The sequence below is a fragment of the Halichondria panicea genome, chromosome 14 (genome assembly GCF_963675165.1).
Source record: "Halichondria panicea chromosome 14, odHalPani1.1, whole genome shotgun sequence".
Lineage (NCBI taxonomy): Eukaryota > Metazoa > Porifera > Demospongiae > Suberitida > Halichondriidae > Halichondria > Halichondria panicea.
The window spans coordinates 2,738,322-2,764,357 of NC_087390.1; the positions used below are offsets into that span (position 1 = coordinate 2,738,322).

General features: G+C 40.5%; 3 protein-coding genes and 1 long non-coding RNA gene across 10 annotated transcripts; 3 read left to right on the forward strand and 1 right to left on the reverse strand.

Annotated features, from left to right (window-relative positions):
* Positions 1-792: 792 nt before the first annotated feature.
* Positions 793-20,822, reverse strand: LOC135347510 (uncharacterized). Of its 4 annotated transcripts, none has more exons than XM_064545529.1 (5): positions 20,693-20,822; positions 2,655-5,941; positions 2,324-2,419; positions 1,836-2,126; positions 793-1,281 (listed from the first exon to the last, which is right to left on the reverse strand). In XM_064545529.1, the coding sequence occupies exons 2-5, from the start codon at positions 5,913-5,915 to the stop codon at positions 1,153-1,155; spliced, it is 3,777 nt and encodes a 1,258-aa protein (XP_064401599.1). In that variant the 5' UTR covers positions 5,916-5,941; positions 20,693-20,822; the 3' UTR covers positions 793-1,152. The 4 variants fall into 4 exon arrangements, with proteins under 4 accessions (XP_064401599.1, XP_064401600.1, XP_064401598.1 ...); XM_064545530.1 differs by lacking the exon at positions 20,693-20,822 and adding an exon at positions 15,957-16,057; XM_064545528.1 differs by lacking the exon at positions 20,693-20,822 and adding an exon at positions 9,909-11,017.
* On the forward strand, positions 6,005-7,163 carry LOC135347568 (uncharacterized). The gene is made up of 2 exons (XR_010398460.1): positions 6,005-6,077; positions 6,955-7,163. It is a non-coding gene; the product is annotated as an uncharacterized LOC135347568 (long non-coding RNA).
* Positions 12,341-13,995, forward strand: LOC135348112 (dentin sialophosphoprotein-like). Its single transcript, XM_064546288.1, has 4 exons — positions 12,341-12,443; positions 12,670-13,405; positions 13,610-13,737; positions 13,952-13,995. The coding sequence occupies exons 1-4, from the start codon at positions 12,356-12,358 to the stop codon at positions 13,993-13,995; spliced, it is 996 nt and encodes a 331-aa protein (XP_064402358.1). The 5' UTR covers positions 12,341-12,355.
* On the forward strand, positions 14,203-26,002 carry LOC135347523 (telomerase reverse transcriptase-like). Of its 4 annotated transcripts, none has more exons than XM_064545551.1 (22): positions 14,203-14,277; positions 16,029-16,093; positions 17,077-17,209; positions 17,650-17,808; positions 18,465-18,593; positions 18,965-19,087; positions 19,394-19,582; positions 20,400-20,509; positions 20,737-20,833; positions 21,171-21,258; positions 21,319-21,392; positions 21,451-21,525; positions 21,581-21,651; positions 22,674-22,734; positions 22,922-23,099; positions 23,352-23,435; positions 23,499-23,568; positions 23,676-23,718; positions 23,991-24,150; positions 24,817-24,872; positions 24,949-25,092; positions 25,812-26,002. In XM_064545551.1, the coding sequence occupies exons 1-22, from the start codon at positions 14,218-14,220 to the stop codon at positions 25,893-25,895; spliced, it is 2,253 nt and encodes a 750-aa protein (XP_064401621.1). In that variant the 5' UTR covers positions 14,203-14,217; the 3' UTR covers positions 25,896-26,002. The 4 variants fall into 4 exon arrangements, with proteins under 4 accessions (XP_064401621.1, XP_064401619.1, XP_064401622.1 ...); XM_064545549.1 differs by lacking the exon at positions 25,812-26,002 and adding an exon at positions 25,282-25,765 and having other exon boundaries at positions 24,949-25,189; XM_064545552.1 differs by lacking the exons at positions 14,203-14,277; positions 25,812-26,002 and adding exons at positions 15,610-15,700; positions 25,282-25,766 and having other exon boundaries at positions 24,949-25,189.
* Positions 26,003-26,036: the final 34 nt, after the last annotated feature.

The following is a 26,036-nucleotide window of genomic DNA, read 5'->3' on the forward strand; positions in this document are numbered from 1 at the left end:
GTACTCTGTGTTTATTGTGGCTTATAATGAGATTCAATGCATGGCTGTACAAGTACTCTGTGTTTATTGTGGCTTATAATGAGATTCAATGCATGGCTGTACAAGTATATACTCTGTGGTTTATTGTGGCTGTGTAATATGAGATTCATATGCCTGAATTTATGGGCATGATTATGGGGGGGTTGCCCACAATGCCCGTGTCTCCCTATGCATATCTGGCAGTTCACTCATGGGTGTTTCCCTATGCCTGCGTGTTTACAAAAGTTCAGTGATCTCTAAAATAACGCTATAGACTACAACCAAGACCATCAATGGAGCTTAGTTTGCAAAGCACTGGATGCAGTAGTCTCTCTATAGAAGCATCAAACAGCAGTTCTGAGCTGGTGATTGGACTGCAAGATGTCTGCACTTACACTGTTGCTCCAAGATTACAAGCTACTGTTAGCTCACCCATGCAAATGCAAGCTACCCAGCTGATCACACGGAGAGCTGTTGATTATCGGTCTGAGCTTGTCATCGGACTGGAGAACTGTATAAAGTTGGTTCAATGCAGTAAAGTCGTGCAACAAGAGACTGACTGCATTGCAAGTGGAGCAATGACGCTAGCTAAAAGAGACATTCTGATTCACCGATAACTGATGTGTAATAAAAAATAATTATTTTAAAGTACATGCAACTACTGTATATATACTCACAAAATTGGTATTCTATACTCTCTAGATTACAGGCACTGTAGGTAGACAGGACGTCACATCCAATGTGAACTCTATTTTATTGACATTTATTCAAGTACAATAATTATAACATAATTATACCGCTAAGTACAATCAATTGCCAAGTACAAATCAATTAATCTATTATGTTTTCTTATTTTACACTCTTCAGTCAAGTACAAATCTATTATGTTTTCTTATTTTACTCTCTTTAGTTAATTGCATCATTTATATTCGGAATCAAGATCTGAATTGACTGTGACACGATGGTTGACCAAATTTGGGAGAGGGTATCTCGAATCGTATATACTTTGCTGGTAGGGGGTGATTTTATTCTTAATTGCAATCAATCAAAATCAGATCGATGTTAGATGCTTTGCCATGTCCTCAGAAACAAGCAAATTTGAATCATTTGTATCTCTTTATTCTGCACATGTGATCAATTAAGGAATGGATCCTTGAGAAGAGAGCTTGCTGATGGCCGTTCCTCTGGATTCACTAATAGACACTTGCTGGCAAATTCATAGGCTCCTCTTAACCATCTCATCCTTGCATTGAGCTTGTGGAGCTGCAGAAATCAAGATCACACAATAATTATAATGAACCTCAACAGTCAATATTCCAGGTTGCCCACCAAGTCAATTAATTAACTATCCAGTGCATGCTTCAATACAAATTATCACAACTACAAGGAAACTTGCAAGAGAAATAGGCACACACACATAATTATAATTATTGCTGGTATGGTATAGTACTGCACACTGGATCGATACAAGCTCAGAATTCAGAGCAAAAAATAATGAAAGACCATGGGTGCCGATGCCTCAGTGTAGGCAATGAAGCTATACATGCTATACATACACTGTGAACATTTACTACATAATTATATACATTTGCATGAGGGGAAATGGTGAAAAAAGTGGGAAATGGTAAACCATGCTGTTGCTAAAAAGGATGCCAAAAGTTCAAAGTTCGAAATCATTAATGGCTGCAAGCTCTTACTTGCACTTCATTTATCACTGAGCAATGCATTCTACACACGCAGATAAAGACCGTATGCGCAACTGAGGCATAATAATGCACAAAGCAACCAATGGGCTAAATACACATTGCAATGCTCACCTTGAGCAACTTCAGTACTGTACTTTCTTCCACCCTCCACACACTGGGGCTTTTGAGTCTCCCTTCACTGACCCCCAGGCTCTGATGGTAATATAATAACAGTGTGGACATAGCCCGCTGACTGTACGGAGTGTCAGTGCTCATCATGAGTCGCATTGAGAGAATACCAAAGCTGTAGATGTCTGCCTTAGTAGAGAGGGGTGGAGAGAACGCATCAGGGGAATTAGCAATCATGAGCATACTGGATTCAGGCGATCGGAACCCATTTGTACCCACCGGAACAATCTCGTACTGGGGGGGGGGGGGGGGGCAGGGAGAGATCAACATGTGATATGGTATTGGAGAATACAATGAAACAATACAAAGAGTATGACAAAAAGAGAACAATGCTATACTCATAATAAGTATATCGCAATAGGCCCATTATGTACAGTACTCATTAGCAAAATGATGAATATAGGCTGGTCTTAAGAGGTCAGTAATCTTACCTGTTTAGCTTGTGAGCGTGATGAGTGAGTGGTGGTGGGAGGTATTCGAGAAGATGAGTCCAATTCTAGCGCAGCATCGAAGTCACATATGACCACCTACAGACGTACAGAGAGATGATTAATCAACAAAATTAAGGTACACAAATTCAGTATTCAGTACAAGTACATCAAATGTACAGGTGATTGTGGATCCAGATTTATCATGCACGCTGATTATAGAAGGTTGAACAATAAGGCAAAGCAATTATATCCTAAATTGATAATTATGTGTAAAAGTGTGAAACCACACACACCCACACACACACACACCAAGACCACACTGGCCACTCACTTGATACTTGACATCACATGAGCATTGAACAGGGTTATCACAATTACAGAAGAACTTTATGAGCACGTTGCTGGCCTTCACATCCCTATGGATGCATCGATGATTGTCGTGCAAATAATGTAATCCTTCAAGCACTTGTGAGAGAATGTATTTGACATTTCCGACGGCAACACCCATTGCTCGAGGGTTATTATGATGACGCTTGTGGAAATCGTGCAAACTAAGTTCTTCTTTATCGGTCACCAATCTAGCCATATCGCCACTAAGCTTGGGCAGGTAGTGATAAACAAAAAATCTCCTTTTGCTTTCTTTGTGTTCTTCACCCCACACATACGCTAACAGGGGGACTATGTTTTTGTGGCGAATTTTCGTAATGATTGCGTACTCTTTGCTGCGATAACTGGTCTTCTTTACTGCCAAAGCCAATCCATTCACATTCTCGCTGAATATCGATCCATTGCCACCCTTGCGAATAAGAGTGTGTTGGGTTGGTAGGGGCTGTATTCGATCAGATGGTATCTTGTCAGGAACTGAAGTATATAGTACAGTGCCTTGTCTGAGATTAGCCTGTCGTCTTGACGATTGTTGAGCCTCACCAACAGCTTGTTCAGCAGTAAAGGTGTGTACAAATGCTCCATGCGATGGCTGTATGGAGGTAGCCCCTCCAGTTTGCGCAAGAGAGTGGTAAGGATTCATGGGTACATGTCCGTACGGGGATACAGAGGGAAGCAATTGGTGATCTACGCTACCCATGTTGAGATTAGCAACACCGGGAGTTTGAATGCTATCCGATCTTTGAGACCCTTCTTGCAAGGTATTAGATAAACCCTCGGGTAGTATTGAGTCAACTCTAGGAACTTCAGCTGGGTGAACAAAAGGCTTAGGGAGGGCGTGCTGGGCTCGGCCAGTTAGCATCTTCGGAACGACTTGTAATGACGGGAGGATCATTTGTGTGTTATCTCGAGTGGCATCAAAATTATCCATGCAACGTACCGTTGCTACACATTCTTCAATTTTACTGAAATTAGCGTTTGCGCTGCTATTCTCTTGATAAAATTCCACAGACAAATCGTTGGATAAAATTAGATTGAATTTTTCATTCGTCAACGGAACCACACCCTTTATTCTTTCAGGTAAAGGACGAAGCATTAAGACCACCTCCACGGTTCCACCATTGTGTTTCTCGGCATTGTGACGATCTGACATAGACATCGATTCGAGTGGTACATTTGATGTATTTTTTTTCGGTCCATCCAGATAGTGAATAGGTATTAATGGATATAATTGCACACACTTCGAAAACGATTCTTTGAAGCATTCGCACGTTAAGAAACTAACATACGACACATTGCTAGAATCACCTTTCAATTTAACAGCTGAGTACAGAGGGAACACTCGTTGCAAAATTTCACGGACAGCACGACATACCAACTGATTTAATTTCTCCATTGATTCTTGGGGAGTTCGCTCGGACGTTTGATCACTTTCTCTGTATAGCCTATCGAGTTCAGCTGAGTTTCTTTTCGGAGTAATATCAAGTCGATCAATAACAGAGTCATCGTAGATCACCACAATTGATACGCTTTCAACTTTAGCTTTCAAAGTAAGTGCTAATTGCTTGTTTCTTGGTGAGGTCGTGATTATCCAATTTGCCATTCCAGAGTTGCTGATAATTGATACTACAGAATCAACACAAGAATCGAAAATTCCGATAGACATCGAGAATGTTAGAACAAGCGAGTGTTTAGAGGATAGTTTTCTAAATATACTTTTTTCTTGAGCCTCGTTTAAAGATCTGATTAAAGCACACCGATATTTCGAGTTGGTGTTCAGTTTAAGGCTATCGACTAGCACATCGACAACTGAATTCATCATCAATTTTGTAGGATTAACAAATGCTGTTTGTGATGAAGTGTAAATATCACTAGTTAGACCAAAGAAAAATGTTAGCCAATGGGTGTAACCGTTCTCGAACAATTTTAAAGAATTCTTAAACAAAAACGTGAGCTGATTGACTGGTGGTAGTTTGCGCAGATAAAAGCCGGCTAAAAATTCTGTTACCAGCGGATGTATAAATTGGTATGCATTGCAATGAAATGTGCTGCCAGTAGCAAGGTCCACTAGCCCAAATCTGAAGCAATCATTTCGTGACAATTTCGAAAGTTTGAGACAGAAGGAGGAAAAGAATTGTGACGATTCTTCGTAGCTAGCGCATTTACAGCCTATCAGTAAATGCTCCATAGCTAAAGAACAATTTGCTTCAAAAGCAGCTTCTACAGTTTCTGGTAGTTTTTCTAAGCGTAATTTCCCGTCATGCAAAGCAGCTCTCTCGTCAGCATCTAACGCATGCTCAATCAGACCACATACTAGCTTATACACTAAATCTGTCATTGTCTTTGGCGTTTGGATTGTTATACTACCAATCGCTTCTACTAGAATTAAACAAGCAAGTGGGTTTTTAACGTCCCCTAGTTGATTTTGTTGCAGACAAGATAAAGAAGAATGGTCAGATCCTAATAAAGGCCTTTGCCTATTGTCTGAAGCACGTCTAGTGGTAATGTACTTTATCATTCCTTGTTTGGAGAAGCCTTGCAAGTTATAATGGTGTCGAATTTTAGCTATAGACATAAGTTCATCTACTTGGCAAGGATTGCATAATATCAACATGGTTGCATCTGGTAGAACTTTCTTGTTTAGAAGGGCTCTAATGATCGAATTGGGCGAAAGTTTCTCTAGAAAGTCTGAGACACACCGGTGTAGTGCTAGTACTATCAACCACTTGTGACCACTAGCATTCTCGAGGCTGTAATCTTCTATACACTTCGTTAGCTTGAGCAAGTCATTAAGTTTTTCAATCGTGCAAATTTTATCACTGTCCGGTTTATTTAAGAGCAATATAGAAAAAAAAGTTCCAAAACGGTTACAAATAACGTTTTCCATGAATGTTGATTTACCAGTGCCTTTAGTACCTGACAGTAAAATAGCGGAGCCATGTTTATTATTAAACAAGGCCATGCTACTTGAACTGCTTGCATTCGGACCAATTGAGACCGTTCTGTTATTTTCATCGATTATAAACTCCTGGCTTGCAAGACTAGCTCCAACAATATTCTTATGTTGCGTAACAAATGCAACATCAGCTGTAGTATCAATTTCAACAGATGCTATAGCATAGTCAGTTTGAGCCGAAGAAAAGTGATATTCTTCACTTTCAGGTATAGTATTTATTGAGTCTTTGGGATGCTGTCGTGTAGGATCCATCAAAAACACACAATAGCTTTTTTTAACTGCATGGGGGAGGAGATTAGAAAATTTAGAGCTGGATTTTCCCTGGGGAATTCCCATGTAAACTTTAACCTAATTACATGCAGAACAAAACGAAATTTGTGGGGCCCTACAAAAAAGGATTGTCTGCGTGCCAAGGTACCTTTATAGCCTCTATAACTATTATCAGTAATTGGCTAAAGGTAGTGTTCTATATCTAACTTAGAAAATCATGAACTTATACTTTCTGCATGCTTGTTCTAACGAGTGATCAAGCTGGTCTTACCCTCGAGACCAGGCCGATTAAAATACGGCCTGGGACCAGGTCTCTATTGCATGGGTGATAGTGCGCATGTGCAAACTGAGTCCCCCAGAATCTGGGTGACTCGTTATACGTTAGTAAACCATTGCAAAATTATACTGTAAACTAGTTTGTTTACTAGTTTCTTTCCGTATCAAATACTTGTCTGCTGTGAAGCTGTGGCTTATACTCTCTACTGGCGTTGTCGAGAAGGCTTGCTAGCTAGCTGTGGCCCTCTATGGTGTTGTCGAGAAGGCTTGCACAGCCAGAGAGGCTCTCATTTGTACAGAAACCAAGATCAAAACATCACGACCATCCAGCCATCATAGAGATAGATGAGAGCCTCTTCTGGCTTCAGACTAGTGTGCAAATCTTCTCGACAACACCATAAAGGGCCACAGCTAACTAGCTAGGCCCTTAAAGCTTCATATACATAGTAGATAGTACATGGGCGTGTACGGACCACGCCTATGATTAATTACACATGTAATGGATACCAGGCCGTATTTTAATCGGCCTGGATTCGAGGCTAGCTGGCGCTGTGCTAATGCCTCTCGAAATGATACGCTTTCGCTCAAAAGTATTAGAGTGTTATAGAAGAGGTGATGAGTTTGCTTTGAACAGAAAGCATAGTATCTATAACCAGCAGTCGGTAAAAAAATGAGACGTGTATAAAATAATGTATCTATACTTACGTACACGCATCTATTGTTATCTATTATGGTATCATTGTAGTGTTTTGTGGCTTACCAAGACCTCAAGAAAGCAAGAAAGAAGGAAAAAACTTATGTACAGCATCTACTGTTATCTATACAAATGTGTAACTGAGAAGGCATCTATTGTTTAATATTACAACTGAGAAGACTTATGTACATGCATCTTTTGGTATCATAGTAGTGTTTTGTGGCTTACCAGGACCTCAGGAAAAAGAAGCATTCTGCCAAGATCTCTCTGGGGTTTAAAATGGATTCTCTCACACGTGGGATGAACGCACATGCGCATACATCCACAGAAATAAGGGGTGTGTCTGTAAAAGCTCAACATACTGGCTACTATAGCTAGCTGCTTTACAGCTCTTTTCTGACTGTCATAGCTAACAAAAAGCTAGCACTTTAGTGCAATAAGTTGAATAGAAAGTTTGTGCGAATAGATGATGCTTCTGAAGAGACTGCAACAGCCTTAAATGTTAGCCATAACTCGAGAAAGAAGCTTTAGTTTGCTAATCCACAAATCAAAATCCAAGAGAACGTAGCTAGAAGCCTATAGAAGCTGTTAGTTTTCGTCGCATTGCAACAGTTAAGCAGTTACAGCTGGAACAGACACACAGACAGACAGTCAGCTTTACCGTATTCCTCGTGCGGCTATGCCTCGAGGCATAATTATTCCAGGCATCTTACGTGGGCTATAATATGATGCTGTCTGATAAATTAGTATAATTAATAGTATGGCTAAGAGTGCAATATGGGATTAATAGCACGAGTAACATGCAATGGCAAGGATATACTAATTGCACGAGGCGTAGCTGAGTGCTATCAACCTTGCCAGTGCTTGTCACTCGTGCTATTAATCCCATATTGCAATACTATTGATTGGTTTTAAGGACATTTTTAGCTGCAGTTTCAGTACAAAAATTAGCCGCGGCTGTTATTCGAATGTGCGGTCGTCAAGGCAGTAATTGCATGTTGTTAATGACGACGTGCAATTACTGATACGCGATTAATCACTGTACAAATCACAGTGAATAATAGGACAACATGCGATTAGAACATAAATTATACAGCACCCTAGGCACTAATATTACAGTAGACTCTCGTTAATCCGGCCACCCTTGGGACCATGCAGCTTGGCCGGAATAGCGAGGTGGCCGTACTTCAGATAATTAGCCGCGGCTTAAAAGCGACCTTACCTCGAATCTAATCACTGATTTGCAGTTCTTGTCTCGAGGATAATGAAAGATAATGAATCATTCTGCTCTCTATTTAAGTGTAATCCAATTTTATTTACTAAACCACACCCAAAACATCATATCCGGCCGTAATACACATATAAAATTACATTGAAAACGTTATTTGGGACAGCCAGCACTGGCCGGTAAACGGAATAGCGAGTGGCCGTACTTCAGGGTGAGTTTTGTGCAGTAAACATAGAGGTAGCATTCCGTGCCAAACCAAATGGCCGGTATATCGAGGTGGCCGTACTTCAGAGAGCCGGAATAGCGAGAGTCTACTGTATTATGTAATTATGACTTGTTAATTAAATTCTTAAACACTTGCTAATTAAACGGTCATCTCTTTCTTAGCCTGTGGTCACATGAGTGGGCGTGTCCAGTTATGAAAAAAAAAGATTAAAACGTTCAGTTCACCACAACTAGCTGTAGCACAAGTGCCAACTCAAATTAAGCTGCACTACTCTTAAAAACTGTTTTCCCATTGTAATTACAGTAAGCAATTACAGTAAGCAATTACAGTAAGCAATTACAGTAAGCATGAAGGGAATATATACAATCGAATAATAATCTTGTTTCTGGTTCACTGCCCGCATTATACTTATTCTATAATATAATAATGAAAGCACCGCTGGTGCTGATGCCTCGGTGGATGTGTCAAAGCTACATGCTAATTAATACACAGTACATTTAATACACACGTACATGAATCATGATGAACATTTTTATATTTTTGCTGCATGCAGGCATAATCACGGGGCAAAAAGTGGGAATTGTTGACAATGATTATTGCTAAAAAGATGCCAAAAGTCCAAAGTCTAGCTACTGTGCAGTAGAGCCTTGCAGCTCTCTTCTCATTCTTGCAGCTACCAGCATTCTAGTGCAGAGCTAACTACTAAGTAGAGTAGCAACACTCCATGGACAAGTTTTGCTATGCACTCTTCTAAAAGGCTGCAATGGCATTCCAAGTACCTGAGCAAAACTAAGAATAACTCAAGAACAATGCATTACTTCGAATCAAAATCCAATTGATCCTATACCTCGCTTGCGCACACCGAGACCTAATTATTTTTACCATAATGGCACAATATTGTGTGTAAATTATATTCATAGGTGACAATATTGATGAACTTTCTGGACCAGAAACCAAATAACACTTGAGTGTGGTCTAATGAATAACTACAACCTAACCACAGATGGTTTTATATCTACAGACATCTACAGACATCTGTCTGTAGACATAGGATCGGAGGTAAGACAGGCGGCAGTGCAGCTCAGGCAATTAGCCTTTGATTGAACAATAATTATCTGCCCACGTCGTATGTTTTTGCTGAGAGTAATCAGAGGCTAGCTTGAACTGCACCGCGCCTGTCGGACCTCCTCTGGTCTGTAGATATAAACTGGTGGTAGACATCTGTCTACCACCAGTAAGAGCGTTGACGATCCGCGTTTCGGCCGACATTCTCTTCTTTAATTCCTCCAGCTCATGTTTCTAGTTTGTAATAAGCACTACGTTATAAACTATGAGACGCAACCCTCTGCAACTGCTGGCCTCGTAATTAGTTAATGAATTGTCGCCTTAAATAACACAATCATAGTTTCTATGTTGTCTATCAGACAGTGGCTTAGAAATTATAGCTTTAAAAAAGAATAGGGAGCATGCACCATTCACCCCACAATCTTGTACGTAGTTACAAACAACAGGTCTGAAATAATGATGAGAACAATAATTATATGCACTCACAGAAGATTAGCCTTTTTTAATCGCTAGCTTTAATGTCCTCCAGCACGAGGCATCGCCATCTTTTACCAATAGTTTTTGGGAAAAATTAATATTGAACATAATTATTGAACCGCCTTTTGATATCAAGAAGTGGGCGTAGACTCTGCTGATGCACGGACGCGGACCCACATCCTGATCCTCTGAAGAGAACAAAACAACTGAAGTGTTCTCCTCCTCGCCTCATTGGGGCAATGTCAGACCTCGTTCAAGTACAGACTATTCTCAGGAGTATATACACGCACTGCACAACCCTCTGTGAGTTTACTGAGCAAGCTGGTTGTGTGGGGACCTCGTCTGCACTCCACACAAAGCCGAAACATTGTCGGCAGCTAAAGCATCTCTGTTGCAAGATTTTTGTGGCGACCAACAATCCTGACTGCTTTATTACTCCGAATCGTGACAGATTTGTTCGTGATGTTAAGGTACGTCTTCCAAACGAGATGATCAGACTATTATAATTATTATGTGACGTTTTTATGCTCCCTTGTATTAGCTAGACTACAAGCGTCTGATCTATATGTAGCAGATTATATGTAAAGCCAGCAGTGTCTTTGTCCTAAACTACTTAGCCTAACAAATTCATACTTTGTTGGTGCCACCCACGCACGAATGTTACTGCATGCTACATATACACTATATTCATGTACACTGTAGACATTCTATCTTAAAGTAATTTTACGTAGTCTTTGCAAATAATAATGGTCACAGTTGCGTGCCTCTTCTAATTAACCATGCATGTATTCCTGGTATTCATTTACTGCTTTTATACAATTGTTATGGTGATTCAAAGATATGTGCGGGGGGAACTACCAGGGGAACACCCTGTAAACATACCATATTGGCATCTGATCACGTATTTAGTGTAGTTTTGCAATACCTGCTTGCTCGTTCATGCATGCTCATGATCAGTTTACAGCGAAACCTCCGAATAATAGATTGGGGCAGCATTGGCTTTGTACACTAAGGGTGGAGATTTCACTATACTTGATCAATTTTATTGCAGTCTGTGAATGTACTCAGTATTGCGGACTTATCATGTGGAGGGGTTACTCTGAAGCGTGTTCTTGATACGCTTGGAGCCAGGCAAGTCAAGTTTCTCGTACATGTACTATTTGCATAACAGCTTAACGTGAGTGTATGTCCTTGGGGCACTAGTTACATACCTTAATCCCGAGTATCAAACACAAAGGACTGATATCTGGCCGTTATTAACCCCACGCTGTATTTAGAGGTCCAGTCAGTGTAGTGTCTGTGCAGAGCCCTGTTGTATATAACGTATAAGTGTTTCTCTGCTATAATTGGTCTTTTTTTGTGTGTCCACAGTTCTAGCCTCATCCCAAGAAAAGACATATGCCTGTTTTTTCCACTTGGTAACTCATCATCACTTCAAATCACAGGTTCAAAATAGTAATACTAGCTATAATTATCTTTGTTTACTACTATAGTTCTAAGGGGACTTAGTTTATTGTGAATCATGTGACCTAGAGCCAATAACATTCAGTCACGTGACTTTCTTATAATTATTGCACACTTAAAATTGTGCTAATGATATTCATCAAATGCAGTCATGTGACTGTGCTTTATAAATGTCATAATTATTGCATACTTTTTTTCTTTTTTTATCATCAAGTCATGCATCCAACATCTCAAAAATGCAGCTTGAAGCTAGCTAGCCTCCCCTGAAGATAAGGCCTGCTACTGATTGCTTGCACATGCGCAAAATTATTAAACTATTTTTGCCCCGTAAAACTTCCAATAATAGAGAAAAATCCTGGCAAAGAGTCATACACAGAGCTATATAACTAGCTAGCTAGAGACAGAGTTGTATGTTTGTTGAACAGCTATTTTCTGTCAGTAGCAGTAGTATGGTAGACTTTCACCAAAGTTAGTATTAGATAGGCTGTGGCCAGTCCATATAGGATAGTGTCAGCTTTCACCCCATTCAGACAATTTGTCATCCACAATGTTGCAGGCTGTGAGTCTTTTGTTAGCATAGCAGGCTACGGGTAGCTGTCAGAATGCTATCAGACGGACTTCAATCGAACTTTCTATCTACTTCCTTCAATCCACTTCCGTTCGTTATGACGTCATTGTTTTACTAAGCATACACGTTGTTATCCTTCGTTAGCCGGTATCTGGCTAATGGTTAGCGCATGCGCAAGCAGTTGATACCAGGCCCTCTCTTCGAGGAAGAGCGGCCTGGGATCGAGGCTAGAAGCTAGCTAGCTTTTTCAAATCTGAAAAGTAGTACTAGTGCACTCAATAATGCGATAATGCTTTACGCAACCTTGAGCATTATTTCATCATCCTCGTGCACACATTAAAACACTTATTGCTAGCTAAGTACCGATATAAATATTACTTATTGGGGCAATGTACTTCGTGTAGGTGTGCCAATTTACAACACAATGCAAAAGTCTACTGTTGCAGTCAGTCATTTGATGCCCTCAAAGGGTGGTGGGGGTTTGGAATTGTTACCCCCCAGAGTGCAGACAGGTAATGGTCATCAGGAGTGCAAATTGTAGGGGTGGGGGCTGATTTAGGGGAAGGGGATTAATTGCAAATATGGCATGTCGATGTGTGTGAGTAATAAGCTTGGACATTTTTCGAGCAGTGTCATATACAGAATGTTCCTGCCTTTAGAAATCGATTCTCATAAGATTGCTGTATTGATTACTTGTACGTAGCACAATGTTTGCACACTGCCTTTCGTTTTCTGCAGAGTCAGACACTGCTCTTGAAACGACCGGTAAATGTGACAACAGTTCTATCATCAACGATGCAGCCATGTTTGTTTCCATGCTTGATGATAGTGAAGATGGTGAGACATCTGCCGAAAGTGACGTCAAGGAAACAAACAATGAAGTTATCGGCAATTCGATGGGTGCATCCATGACAGAGTTTGTTGGTGGCTGTGTGAGTTCTGAGGAACTGTTCTCTAGTGCAACTACTGCAAACGATTCTGTCATAATTGTAAGCTCAAATTCGGTTGCCATGACTCGACCTCAAAACACTAAAGTTTCACCCTCAAAAACATCCTCGCTTCATTATAATATTGAGCGCGTACAAGAAGTGGTTGCCCCCAACGATAACCACTCAACTTCTTTGTTTTCTTCTAACGGCTGTGCTGTCATGGACACTGCAGATTCACCTACCAAATCTAGTGGAGAGACCATTGACATTGAAAAACCAACCAGTGATAGTAACTGTATTTCAAAAATGTCACAACAATCTAGTGACATAAACACGTCAGATTCTAGTGACTCCAGCTCAGATGGGGAATTGTCTGGAAGCTCTAATGATGATACTGAATTTCTATCCAACAGTCGGTACCAACTCAGGAAGAGAAAGAAACCACCTGAAATGGATGCTGCAACTAAGAATTCCAGGAAGAAGAGGAAGACGAGGAAATCAAGGAAAGCAAGCCGAGGTCTAAAGAAGGATAGAAAGGGGAAGCGGTAATTTAAGTGTATAGTCAGCTTGCATATTCAGTGTTGCTTTGTACACAGAGTGCATAGGGAATTAACTTGTATCTTCAGGTGTATAGAAGCTTATACTGATAAAGTGTGAAGTGTGTCTTGGTGGTTTCACCCTGATAGTATGTTCTGTTAGGGATAGGTGAAGAAACGTGTGAGTATAATTGGGTGCTTTGTTGGTTGCAGTGATACAGTAGTCCTGATTAATAAGGTGACAATGTGCTATGCAGCTGACCTAAAAGAGAGCTATTCTAGAAAGTGTAAGTCTATCAATAGGCAACTGTTGGCACACATCTCCTTTAGCAATATCACATGTATACATAATAAAAAATTATTGCATGTTCACGCCTAACTCCAATTGATGTATAATTATTGCACCTATAATTGGTCAATACGTTAATGCCAAGATCATAGTAATATATACTTCCTCTATCGTCATGCATGCACGCATGAACTCTTAATTGTGATCGATATAAGACTTCCTAATGAACTCTTGTTACTTAATAACTACATTGTTATGCTACACAGGGCTGCGTCCAGGATTTGGGTCAGGGGAGACAAATTGGGAATAGAAGATCTCTGCTGGGTCTAAGCTTGGTCTCCGTTAATAGCCCTTGTTCTTAATTATGGCCCATTCCAAATTGAGAATTGAGTGTGTTTACGATCTAAACAGACGGGCTCCTTCATAGGGGTACTCTAAATGCAGCCCTGCTATATACGCACGCACACACACACACACAGACACATTAAACAGATACAGCGAGTCTAGCAGTGATGCAAGACAGCTGGTGGCCATGATCTTTTTTTCCAGGGGCACGACAAGACCAGGAGCATCATCAATCTGCCCTGAAAAGGTTGACATCATGATTAGCACCTGATCAGGCCTACTTTCAAATATGCACTGTACTAGCTACTAGAAAACTAAGAAACGAAGCTCATACAATGTGGAGTAGCTTACACCTAGTCTCGTAAGGCCATACGTGATACTACGTATGGTGACTATAGCCAGGTTTTCGTGTCGCAGTGGAATTTAATAATTGCATCCTGTCATGTACTGCATTAACGCAATGTTGCTGTACAAACACCCAGTCTTTCTCCACGGAAGAAGTAAGATAATTATAGACACTCTACAGCGATTAAAATAGAAGAAGCTAGTCTCTACAATGTATCAAGACAATGGATGATTCATACACAACAATTATCAATTATTGTAGATCTAAATCTGTAGAGCTGCACATACAAAAACATGCTGTCCTATTGCATTGATTTCTGCTTCCATATCACACATTTTATTATCTCATGTTTCAGTAACTCTGGAGAGAAGGGGTCTTGGCTATTTCTACCTGACCATAGTTCCCCATTCTGTTTTTCACTCTTGAGTGTAGCCTCGATCCCAGGCCGATCCGTCTCCAATGCCGATCCGTCTCCAATTGAACGCTAGGTCGCCTACTAGGCCTGGTATGATTGTATTTGGGAGTGATCTGGGCGTGGTTTTTTAATAAATTGACTCTGTGGTACAGCAAAAAATGAATCCTCCAACAGTGGTCTTCAACAACAGCCTCTGGGGCAGTATACAGCAGGAAATACTTCCCAGAAGACACTTCTTTGGCATGCAGTGGCAACCAAATCTTTGTCGATTCCATTGCTACTGAGGATGGCAGCAGAAACACCTCTATTGTTTAGACTCCTGCCTGGTCAATCATGAGTCTCATGATGAGAGGTACAAGGGGAGAGACAAGAACAACACTTTTGTCAACAGGAGGAGCCTTGGTCCTACCTAGCTTGTAGTCCATTAAAAAGGGTAGCAACTGATATGATATAGCAGAGAGACTTGCCATACCCCGTTGGGAACCAGATAAACACGTCCCTTCCCTCAAACAGGAGCTTGAGAGCCTGGGCCTGTTCTGCCATGAGAGTGAGGCCATCTTGCTTCAAACAAGACAACGCGTTGCATGCCATAGCTAGCTAGCTAGCTACCTATAAATTGAGAACATGACACGGAGCTACATTACTGTAAGTTTTACGGGAGTAAAATGCCTCTACGTACACCTTTAGTATTACAGAAAAAAGCAGGAAACAAAATGTAAAGAATCTCTGCTTTAGTTTCCGGTTCCTGCCACGCCCAGATACAATCAATACCAGGCCGTATTTTTCAACTTCGTTCTATTAAAAAAAAATCGGCCTGGGACCGAGGCTATCTTGAGTGCAGCTATCCATCAGCTGGATATTCAAGAAAGTGATACATTTATCTGCCTGATTGACAACCAACAGTACAGTGTAACTTCAACTTTTAGCAATGGCGGATGATTGTAAACGACGCCCCTTTTAAATGCTTGCGGTACATTTTTGTATTGAAATGCCATCGTTCCGAAATTCCAGAACTTGACAAAAAACCTGGCTATAATCACCATACGTAGTATCAGTATTTAAAGTATAGCCCGCGAGACTACTTTAATTTACACCTTGTTGCTAGGCACATTAATTTTCATACATTTAGCCCTACTTCTGTTACAGTCAGTGTATGTGTACTTACTTGATCGCAATATAATTATGTTGTTATTGTTACTGTTAGTCAGTATACTGCTTCTCTGAACTGTTCCTACAGGTGCGGTTACCTCGAAGACTCAACACAGCTATCTCTCACTTCACTAAACTGCTAAGTAACCACAGGTGCGCCCAGCAGTGTATTTATATATTGCCATACACAGTCATGCATGACTGCATTGGGTCATGCACTCACATTGTTGCATCATGTATAGTCATAGCACTTGTTGTGATACGGCATGCATGTAGCCATGTGTTGTGACATTCATGATATCATAATTATTACGCTGATCTAAGCGTTAAGCATATTCATATATAGCTACCCCATTGTGCCGTCATGCAGCTGATACAATCATGCATGGCAGCCATGTGTTGTGGTCAAATGCAGACGCTACGCCCACATACCGTATAGCACGATATTTTCGAGGCACTTGGAATGGCCCCTAAAAGTATAACAGTTAAATGAAGTGGAATTAATTTCCGTGTAGGATTGCTAACCCACAAAAACAGCGAAAAAAATTTAGTCCTTTGAAAATGTCGCGCTATACGGTATATATTAGTTATTGCCCAACCAGAGTGCAACATGCCATATAATTATTGCACTGGAGCAACATAATGCCCGAGGGCATTATGTCATCCAGTGCAATATATGGCATGTTGCACGAGGGCGCCTGTAATAACTAACTTGTTGCCCAATGACGTTAAACTCGTCTGACTGGTCATATAAATCGTAATAAAACACATGTGTTTTGAATGAATTTTAGTGTATTCATTAGTTTTGATGAATTCCATAGTGGGCTAAAAAGGTAGTAGCCTATGAAAGGGGTATTGGGTGGAATGGTGGGGCATAAGTCCCAAAAGGATATCTCTTACAGAAATCTACTGCATTTACATGGTACACTCAGTGCAAGTGCATATGGTTGCTATGGTAGTGATGCAACATGCCATATACTGAGCACTGGATTGCTTTGATCTGCCCACTCACTGGGCAACAAAGCTATATATAGCCCATTTGTGCTGAAAAATAAGGTCATGCATGCTGCTCTAAAAGTATTATCAGGAGAGGGGGGTTCATGTTACCCATTGACACTGTTCTCCCACTTTTGCAGACACAAGGTGCCCTACCACGTTCTACTGAATTTCTACTGCCCAGTGTCTGCGGAGTGTCCAGGCAACCATGGCGATGAAGACACAACTTCTGTGCTTCGAAATCTGGTGTCCGAACACTTGTCACATGATCAGGTGTCTCAATTTATGGCTTTCCTTTATACAATCAGAGAAAGTACTTGTGGTTGAAATTGAAGTATTGTATGTATATGTTTGGTCAGTGCGAACCTTTTACCTTCAACCAGATTAATTCCCTTTGTAATAACAGTAGTTGAAAATGGTGTAGTGTTGGTAATGGTTGGTTTTGCATTCACTTATTCATATCCAGTATATGTGTGTCATACATAAGAAGGAAAGGGGGGGTATCCCCCCTCTGGCTCAAATATTTGCATTCGAGTACTAGTTGTACATAATTATGACTATGTAAAGGCAACACCGGAATTCACCTAATACTACAAACATTTTTCATGGGGGAGCATGCCCTTGGGTTCCCCTAGCCAGTGACACACTCCGCGTGCCTTATTTCCCCCTCAAATCTACTTCAAAATTCTGTATGACACCCTGTTATCACACAGGTGTTGGGTTTCCTTAAGAGCGTATTGAAACGTTTGGTCCCATTGGAGCTGTGGGGGTCAAAGTACAACAGGAGGATGTTCTACTATCACCTGCGGAAGTTCCTTCAGCTTCGGAGGAGAGAAACACTGTCTGTGAAGCAGATGTGTGAAGGAGTTAAGGTGATCAATACAGCTCCTACCCGCAACTATTTAGAATCTGATGACATCACTATCTATGATTGCGTTCATAGTAATAACTATCTGTTTTGCGCAATAATATTAATTGCCTGACCATGCAATGCAAAATTGCTTCCTACGCCTCTGAGTGGCCAGTCTACAACAAGCATAATTAACCCGGAGCCCTGCCGCAGTCAACGAGTTATAGTAGTCGGTTGTAATTGGTCACCTGGATACCATAGCAGTGCGTTTATAGCATGGATTGCGTTTACAGCATGGATAGCCTTCACACAACAAGTTTTAATTAATAGTGACAGATTTTGATGTCAAAGCTCTTGAACTTGCATGGCTGCTGGCTAGCTAACCTCCATGAGGCCTTTATTCGAGGCATTATTATGGTTGTTGTTTTGGAGCTTTCTTTGCTGACTCTCCAGGCTCCGGCTTCTAGCTCTTTGCTGTAATCCGAGTCCACAGTGCATTACTGCATGTCTCCATGCAACTCTAAAACTCTGTTTCATGCTCAAGGAGTTTGTCATTCCAGTACTATCTTTTTTGACATAATTATTGCACTCATATACACATGCAATAGTACATAAACCGTATAGACTGCCACATATAACATATTTATCGCACTGATTTTATGTTCATTCACGAATCAGTTTGCTCACTGTGATTGGCTGAAGCTCCACCCACCCAAGCACAAAGGAAGACCACACCCACCACAGAGACGTCTCTTTGAACGTCTTATTCACTGGCTGATGACAGGTGTCATAATCAGGACACTCAAGGTAACGTGCAGCCATAATTATTGTCCACGGTGGGAAAACATTGGTATATGTATAGATTGACGTATATATTGCTTGGGAACGGTTTTTAAGCTCACAGGGCGATCATTGTTGTTGCTATGGAATGTGATCCACCTACATAAACCTATAATACACCTCAACATACATATATAGGTCTCATGAACTAGCTGTGGCAATTAATTATGGTGGTGGTACGGAAATGTTCAAACCGTCTTTGCCCACTCAAAAATTTGTCGTTCCCATGGAGGTATGCATAATTATGGCAACCCACCCCCAGAGAACATAAAATTAGTATCTCTAATTAAGCACATTAAGCACATAATCCTCTCCTGACACAAACACAACTCTCTCAGGCTTTCTTCTACGTGACCGAACATTCTGAGCATCAGAACTGCCTCTTCTACTACAGAAAAAAGGTGTGGTCTCGTATCCAAGAGCTGGCTGTTCGTATCATCCCCTACCAGCAGATCCCACTGGTCAGTATAGTCTTTCTATTACGATAATTATTCATGTTTGCTAATATTTACAGTTGTAAAATGCAATTATGAAACTATGCATGAATTACTCAGCTGGTTCGTAATTCATGCACTCCTCAATAGAACATTACTCACAGAACTATAGAATAATGAATGGATGCTTGTCATACATGAGTACCCATGCTCGGATCATGTAGTGTAACAGTAGCTATAGTGATGTCATGCAAATAATTCTTTTCATTGAGTATACGTACACGTATCATTGTTTCAGACGGTTGTTATTTATATACCCTATTCTAATTAAAGGAAGAGGTACAGCATCACGTTCACTTCGGGCACACTCTTGGAATATCAAAGCTACGATTCCTTCCAAAAACGAAAGGGGTGAGACCGATTGTCAACTTCCGGTCCAAGATCAACTTATCAGGTCACCCCCAGCTGTTATCTATCAACGATCAGCTGAGGGACGTCTTCCATGTGCTTAACTATGAGAAGGTTCGAGAGAAGAGGAAGGGTTACGTTACTACCTGTTCCTCGATTTTCTAGCATGTATATGTAACTAGCAATCTGCATGATGATTTCGTGGTAGATGGCAGGAATAAAGTGTACGTGTACAAGTACCGTATAGCGCGAAATTTTCGAGGCACTTATATTTCGTGGATTGGCCTCTAAAAACCATTTCGTTGCACAATGTTCGCGGAATGACTGCTTACCGGAAGCCACGCCTTTAAATATTTGCACTATAGCAGGTAATTCTAATTAAAGAACAATTTTCGTGGACTTAATTTTCGTATAGAATTCTAACCCACGAAATCCACGAAAATTAAGCCCCTCGAACATTTCGCGCTATACGGTATCTAACATTCAGTTTGTGTGCTGATCTATTATAATTATGGCTTTGTGGTTGTAGTGGTTAGGATAGTAATGGTTAGGATAGTAATGAAGCCATGGGCCTCCCCCTTCTCTCCCTGTGCCCAGGATTAACATACAACTTCAATAGACAACAAAGACATTTGTTGCCCAGTGAGTGAGCAGATCAAATCATTCCAGTCAGTGCTACATGTATGTATTTGACATCTTGCATCACTAGCATTGCAAAATTGCACTGTATTTTACGCACACATTATAATGGTATGTTTGACCGTGTGTAAAGGCTAGATGGATGGCATTTTACAAGCTTAGATCCACTTTATTCCTTCCACCTTTCGTAGCCATAATTAGCACATATCTAGTGTTTTGTCAAGAGAATTTGATAATGTAATGCGTATGATTAGTTGTTAGGAAGTTTTTATATAAACTTTCTCTCTTATAGAACACACGGCCCGAGATCATTGCCAGCTCTTGTTTTGGGCTGCATGAGGTTTTCGTAAAACTGAAGAGATTCTCAACCGAACAAAAGAAAGTTGATACACCAACCAAAGAGTTAGTTGCGATTGACTAACCGCACCACTCAATCTTATGATACTGCACATAATATCTAGTGAATGTACAGTTAGCAGTAGTATAGCTAGCATATATTTGTGGCTTCTTACAAACATACACATCATGATTAACAGCTGGCAACAGTAAGTGTACTAGACAAGCTAAACTTGATAGCATCCTTACCAGTGCAGTGAGTCTCAGAGTTGCTGTGTTGTTTTTTCCCTCAGGCCGTTGCTGTTTGTTCGAGTCGATATCTCCAGTTGCTATGACTCGATGGTTCCAAAGAAAGCTCTTGAGATTGTCTCTAAAGATGTCTTGTCTCAGGTTAGCAGCACTTTAATGTACACTATCAGGAAACCAATACAAAAAAAAAAGTACCTATATCTAGCTTGTGGTTTACCACAATAATTATGTATGTACATTTTTTTGATAATTTTTGACTGGGAAGCCACAGAGTCGAGTATAGTCCTAAAAAGTGTTGGTAGCTAGTAGTTACGTAGGATACATTTTACGTGCTTTGATAGTGCTATATCTGATTGGTGGTCATAGCCACCTTGGCTATTCCTAGGCTAGGCCAAACTTCAGAGTAAGGCTATCTAAGCTCACATGATCTAACACTACCTACTGGCCATAGTGAAAATTATTGTAATAACTATTCTAGAGATCGTATCTGATTCGCTGCTTTGCTAAGCTGTTCATATCCAGGGAACGGGTTCAGCGATTGTTCTTGAGAGCAGCTACTGCAAAAGGTAACTGGGGCCGACTTTCCATGACAATGTCTAATCAACCTCTTGATCTATACTATACAGTGAATTCTCCTTCATTCTTCAAATTTGCGAAGCAGCAGGCAAAGAATCACTCGAACTGCATCTTTGTTGATAAGGTGCATGCATCGTTGTGCATGACTTGCGTCCTTCTATCATATGACCATCACTGTACAGAGTCTCTGCATTGAAATCAAAAAGGAGAAAGTGAAATCGCTGCTGCAAAAACATCTGTTTGGGAACCTGGTCAAGGTGTGTGCACAGCTGCACTATTTTCATTGGTCGTTTATTTTCTGTGTGCTTGCAGCTCGGCAACGACTACTACAAGCAAGTACAGGGAATTGCCCACGGAGCTAAACTGTCAACTCTGTTATGCGGGTGAGTAGTAATTGTGAGATTGTGGTAGATTTACTATTACTGGTAGTGACTAGCTGGTAATTTTGATTGTATGCATTGTACGTACATTTGTTGTACGTACAGTGTATAGCCTCGTCCCTAGGTCTTGCACTCTAGCTATCTAAACATAATTTTATAATATAAAAAGGCAGAAAAAACAACGAAACAAAATGAGGCGGCAAAGAAAGAAAAGGAGGTACAGTTAAGAAAAAGGTAATCTACAAGGATTTTTGCAAACGTGGGCGATATGTAACCCACAGTCATAACGTAGGGTATTCTCTCACACATTATTGATTATAAAAGATACTCTTGACTACATGCAATGCAGTATTCTATTATAATTATTGCCAGAAACCACAAGGATTCATATCCACTTGCAGACACACAAGTTTAATACTAAAGTCTATTTGCATTGAGTTCGACCCCGGAAGTTATGTGGTCAATTATGGCTTCATTTATGCTTTATGTGGTGGACACGTATGCCTGGGACTTCTACATGGAAAATTCTAACTTTTAGCTGGTTGGAGCTTACGAGCTCTACAGCATATAGATAGAAGCGCTTTTTAAACAAGGAATCCAATGGTATACATGAAACTTGAATTTCAGTAAAGTATGACAAAGTTATATGAAGGTCAAACTCTATACTTTAGTCAGAGATCTATATATGTGCATGGACAGTCCAATATCTTTACATCTGCTTATTTTCACCCTGCCTCATTTCTTTTTCTGATTGTACTATTGTGATGATTGTACTATTGTGACAAAAGAGTAGAAAGGAAAAGCTGTGTAGAGATAGAGGCTATGCATTGTACATTTTCAGTGTTATGAATAATTATTCACTATATCACATTTGTGTTTGTGCTTTGCAGCAGCTCTTGTTTACTGTTGTCTACTACTGTACATATAAAGAATACATCGATGTACAAGCCAGGCCCTGTTCTTTACTGTATTCACACCACCCACCCCCCCCCCCACACACATACATACACACACACACACAACAGGTTCTATTACGCTGATATGGAACAGAACTGTGTTCTCCCAACTGTCGACCCAAGCAAAGGAGTGAGTTTTGTATGATTATGAGAAATGTTCATGGTCTGGGAAGCTTGTGACAAGCACTTGTAGCTATAGAGTCAATTTGTGCTTCAGTGGGTGGACTAATTATTATTGTGTACAAATTTAAACATAATCATCTTTCATTGTAGACTGCATTTACTTTCATTTCTTTAAGTGCTCTTTAATTGCACAGCTTCTTATGAGGTATGTCGACGACTTTCTTCTCATCACTCGAGAAGTAGGTGTGGCCAGGGAATTCCTGACAACCATGCAGAGGGGCGTGGCAGAGTACAACTGCACCATCAACCCCGCCAAAACAGTCACCAACTTCAAACTGGGCAAAGATGAAGAGATTGAGTATCTGGAAAATGGTGAGTTGAGTTGATGTTTCTTGTGCATGCACAGACATAATAATTATCACGTTCTCCAAGGCCAAATTTTAGAAAAAGCAATAAGAATTATTGGATAGGCTAAATTTGGCCTGGAGAACAATTAAGGCTATCCCATAATACTCAACACTAGGCTCCCCCAGACAACATATGCCAACTTTACCCACAACAACATTGACACCCCCAAACCATTTACATTGACAAACCCACTGACACCCACCCCCACCTACATAGTCGAGTGGGTTAAATGGTGCGGTCTCTTGTTAAACACGAAGACACTGGACGTAATGGCCGACTTCTCAATATACACCTCCAAGAGTAAGCCTTGAAAATGTTCTCCGTAAATAGTAATCCATAATTATTATTGTCTTTCTCTCCCAGACATTCGTGACAACATGACCATTGCACTGCATAGCAAACACTTCAGCTACCTGCGGCATTTCAGTAGAAGGTATACATGTACCTATATTATCGTTTACACAAGTGTCATATGTTAAAGTCATCAGTGCATGCAACATCAATCTATTTTATTACTGCAATTATAATTCCTCACACCAGAATAATCAGGCTGAAGTGCATGCCTGTGCTGTTGGACGCTCAGGTATGATCACTATGTTTATAGTTGTGAGAATTACCTATGAATGTTATTGGTCACTCACCAAATTGCACCTGTAGCCATCCTGTCTCTAAGTAGCATGTATATACCAAAATTATTACTAGAATATTTTGCGGGCGAATAAGCCAAATCAGCAAAAAGTTGACTCTTAGCATTCTATTCTGGCAAGGATCATGTGTCATAATTACCAGTACTAGCTGCGAAGTGATCAACGTTATCTAGTAATACGGTATTATGTACAAAGTGTTTGACCGTAGGTTGTGACAAACAAAACTGCAGTGGTCAATATCTACCAAGGCTTCCTCATCGCCAGCTACAAGTACCTCACTGTGCTACTGAGCATGCCCAATGGCAACAAAATGGCATACCCTTGTAAGCGTGGTGGCTTCACTCGGAAAGACTTTCTCTTCTTCTTCAGTGAGTACCATGCAGCTAACTTATTTTGCTACATATCATTAATCTGAAGCCGGGCCGTGGCCAGCGGGTTTATATCAGTCGGTTTGTTTGTTTGAGTCTACTCACCTGGATGCCACATAAATAGCCTAATTCACACAATAAGTTATAATAGTGGGCTAGGAGCGTGCGGCCTTTATTCGAGGCTTGTATTTACACCTGAAGTGATCCCTACCAGGAAAAATTGAAAAGGGTCACTAAAGTAGGAAGCTATAAGTATGATTGTAGCTGTTGCTTTTTCCCCAGAACATACCAGGAGCCATATTTCCAGGCTTCTTTGCTGACTTTGCTGTGACCCTAGTCCACAGTGCATGTCTCGTGCACTACTAAAACTCCATTCTCAAAAATTTCAGCATGCCCTTATTTGTACTCACTGCTTAGCCAGCTACTTATGCTCGTACATACTGCTGCATGTATTGTATAACACTCTTCTGGTTTGTATCTATTTATTCATGTCACAGTCGAGGGTTAGCACTTTAGTGCTCTAGTTTCATTTTTGAGTGCCAGCATTCACTTTGATCTAGTTTAGAGCTTTTAAGATATTTAATTGTCATGTGGTTGCATGGTTCTGCTTTAAATTAGTTTCACATTCTGATTGTATTAGCTTCACATTCTGATTGTTGCTTGCAGAGACAGCTGTTAAGATGTTTGCATATTTCTGGCAGTTAGCACAGAACAGAGGAGTGGTAAGTATGCACATACACTCATTCCTTGCTGTAAACCGTCTATCTTATTACACTCACCCCGTCCCCCCCATTGCAGAGTAACCCGTTCCTAAATGAGAGTGTGTGTGTGTGGCTTGGTTGCCATGCTTTCAAGAAAGTGCTGATTCAGCATCAACCCCACAAGAAGCTATTTCTTATTCATCTTCTCGCACAAAAACTAGAGTCTCTCTCCAACAGACTGGTAAGGATACACTGTGCATGGCCTATACTACTAAATATGCCTCGGTGCGCATGCGCAAGCGAGGTATACGGTAGTGTGTGTGTGTGTGTGTGTGTGTGTGTGTGTGTGTGTGTGTGTGTGTGTGTGTGTGTGTGTGTGTGTGTGTGTGTGTGTGTGTGTGTGTGTGTGTGTGTGTGTGTGTGTGTGTAGACTGCTACAGCTGCTCAAGGATCAATGAAGTGCAAGTAAGAGTTTCTATAGGCTTCTAGTCGTGTTTTCTGATTTTAATTCGTAGATTTGCAAAATAATGCTTCGTTCTTCGCCTAGTTGTGCTACTTGGAATGCCATTGCAGCCTTTTTAGAAGAGTGCATAAAAAAACTTGTCCATGGAGTGTTGCTACTCTACTTAGTAGTTAGCTCTGCACTAAAATGCTAGCTATTAGTAAGCTAGACTTAAACTTTTGGCATCAATCGTTTTTAACTACAATCATGGTCGATCATTACCCACTCTTTGAGTTTCTTTGTGATTCTGCCTGAATGCAGCAAAATTTATGCAAAAATGTTCATCATGATATAATGTGTATTATCTTTTGTTATGTACCTTTGACACCTCCACCGAGGCACCAGCACCCGTGCATGGTACGTGCTTTCATTAATTAATTTTTTGTGCATAATTTTTATTAATAATTTATCGCCAATTTTGTAATATTCATTTGATGATCGATATTTTCCCATCCCAGGGAAGCAAAATGCTCAGACTGCTGGCTAGTGCTTACAAGATTTCAAGGTCCAAGAACATACACACTGTTCAGTTTTCTGACTGACTGGCACCCATACGACAAGTATCCTCTCATCTGTCACGATTAACCTTCTTTGCACATGCATTATAACGTGTGTATTTTCATCACTTGCATTGTTCAAATATTTATATATGTCATTCAATCTTACGTATAATAATTATATAG

Excerpts from the sequence above, each read along its gene's own strand:
- LOC135347510 (XM_064545527.1), bottom strand. The coding sequence starts at position 5,999 with ATGGGAATTCCCCAGGGAAAATCCAGCTCTAAATTTTCTAATCTCCTC. Across the intron at positions 2,420-2,654 it reads CATGTGATGTCAAGTATCAA|GTGGTCATATGTGACTTCGA; the intron begins GTGAGTGGCCAG and ends GTACGTCTGTAG. Across the intron at positions 2,127-2,323 it reads CACGCTCACAAGCTAAACAG|TACGAGATTGTTCCGGTGGG; the intron begins GTAAGATTACTG and ends CCCCCCCCCCAG.
- LOC135348112 (XM_064546288.1), top strand. The coding sequence starts at position 12,356 with ATGCAAAAGTCTACTGTTGCAGTCAGTCATTTGATGCCCTCAAAGGGT. Across the intron at positions 13,406-13,609 it reads AAGGATAGAAAGGGGAAGCG|TGATACAGTAGTCCTGATTA; the intron begins GTAATTTAAGTG and ends TGTTGGTTGCAG. Across the intron at positions 13,738-13,951 it reads CTCCTTTAGCAATATCACAT|GGCTGCGTCCAGGATTTGGG; the intron begins GTATACATAATA and ends TATGCTACACAG.
- LOC135347523 (XM_064545549.1), top strand. The coding sequence starts at position 14,218 with ATGATCTTTTTTTCCAGGGGCACGACAAGACCAGGAGCATCATCAATC. Across the intron at positions 17,809-18,464 it reads AGATGTGTGAAGGAGTTAAG|TTTGCTCACTGTGATTGGCT; the intron begins GTGATCAATACA and ends TTCACGAATCAG. Across the intron at positions 18,594-18,964 it reads TCATAATCAGGACACTCAAG|GCTTTCTTCTACGTGACCGA; the intron begins GTAACGTGCAGC and ends CAACTCTCTCAG.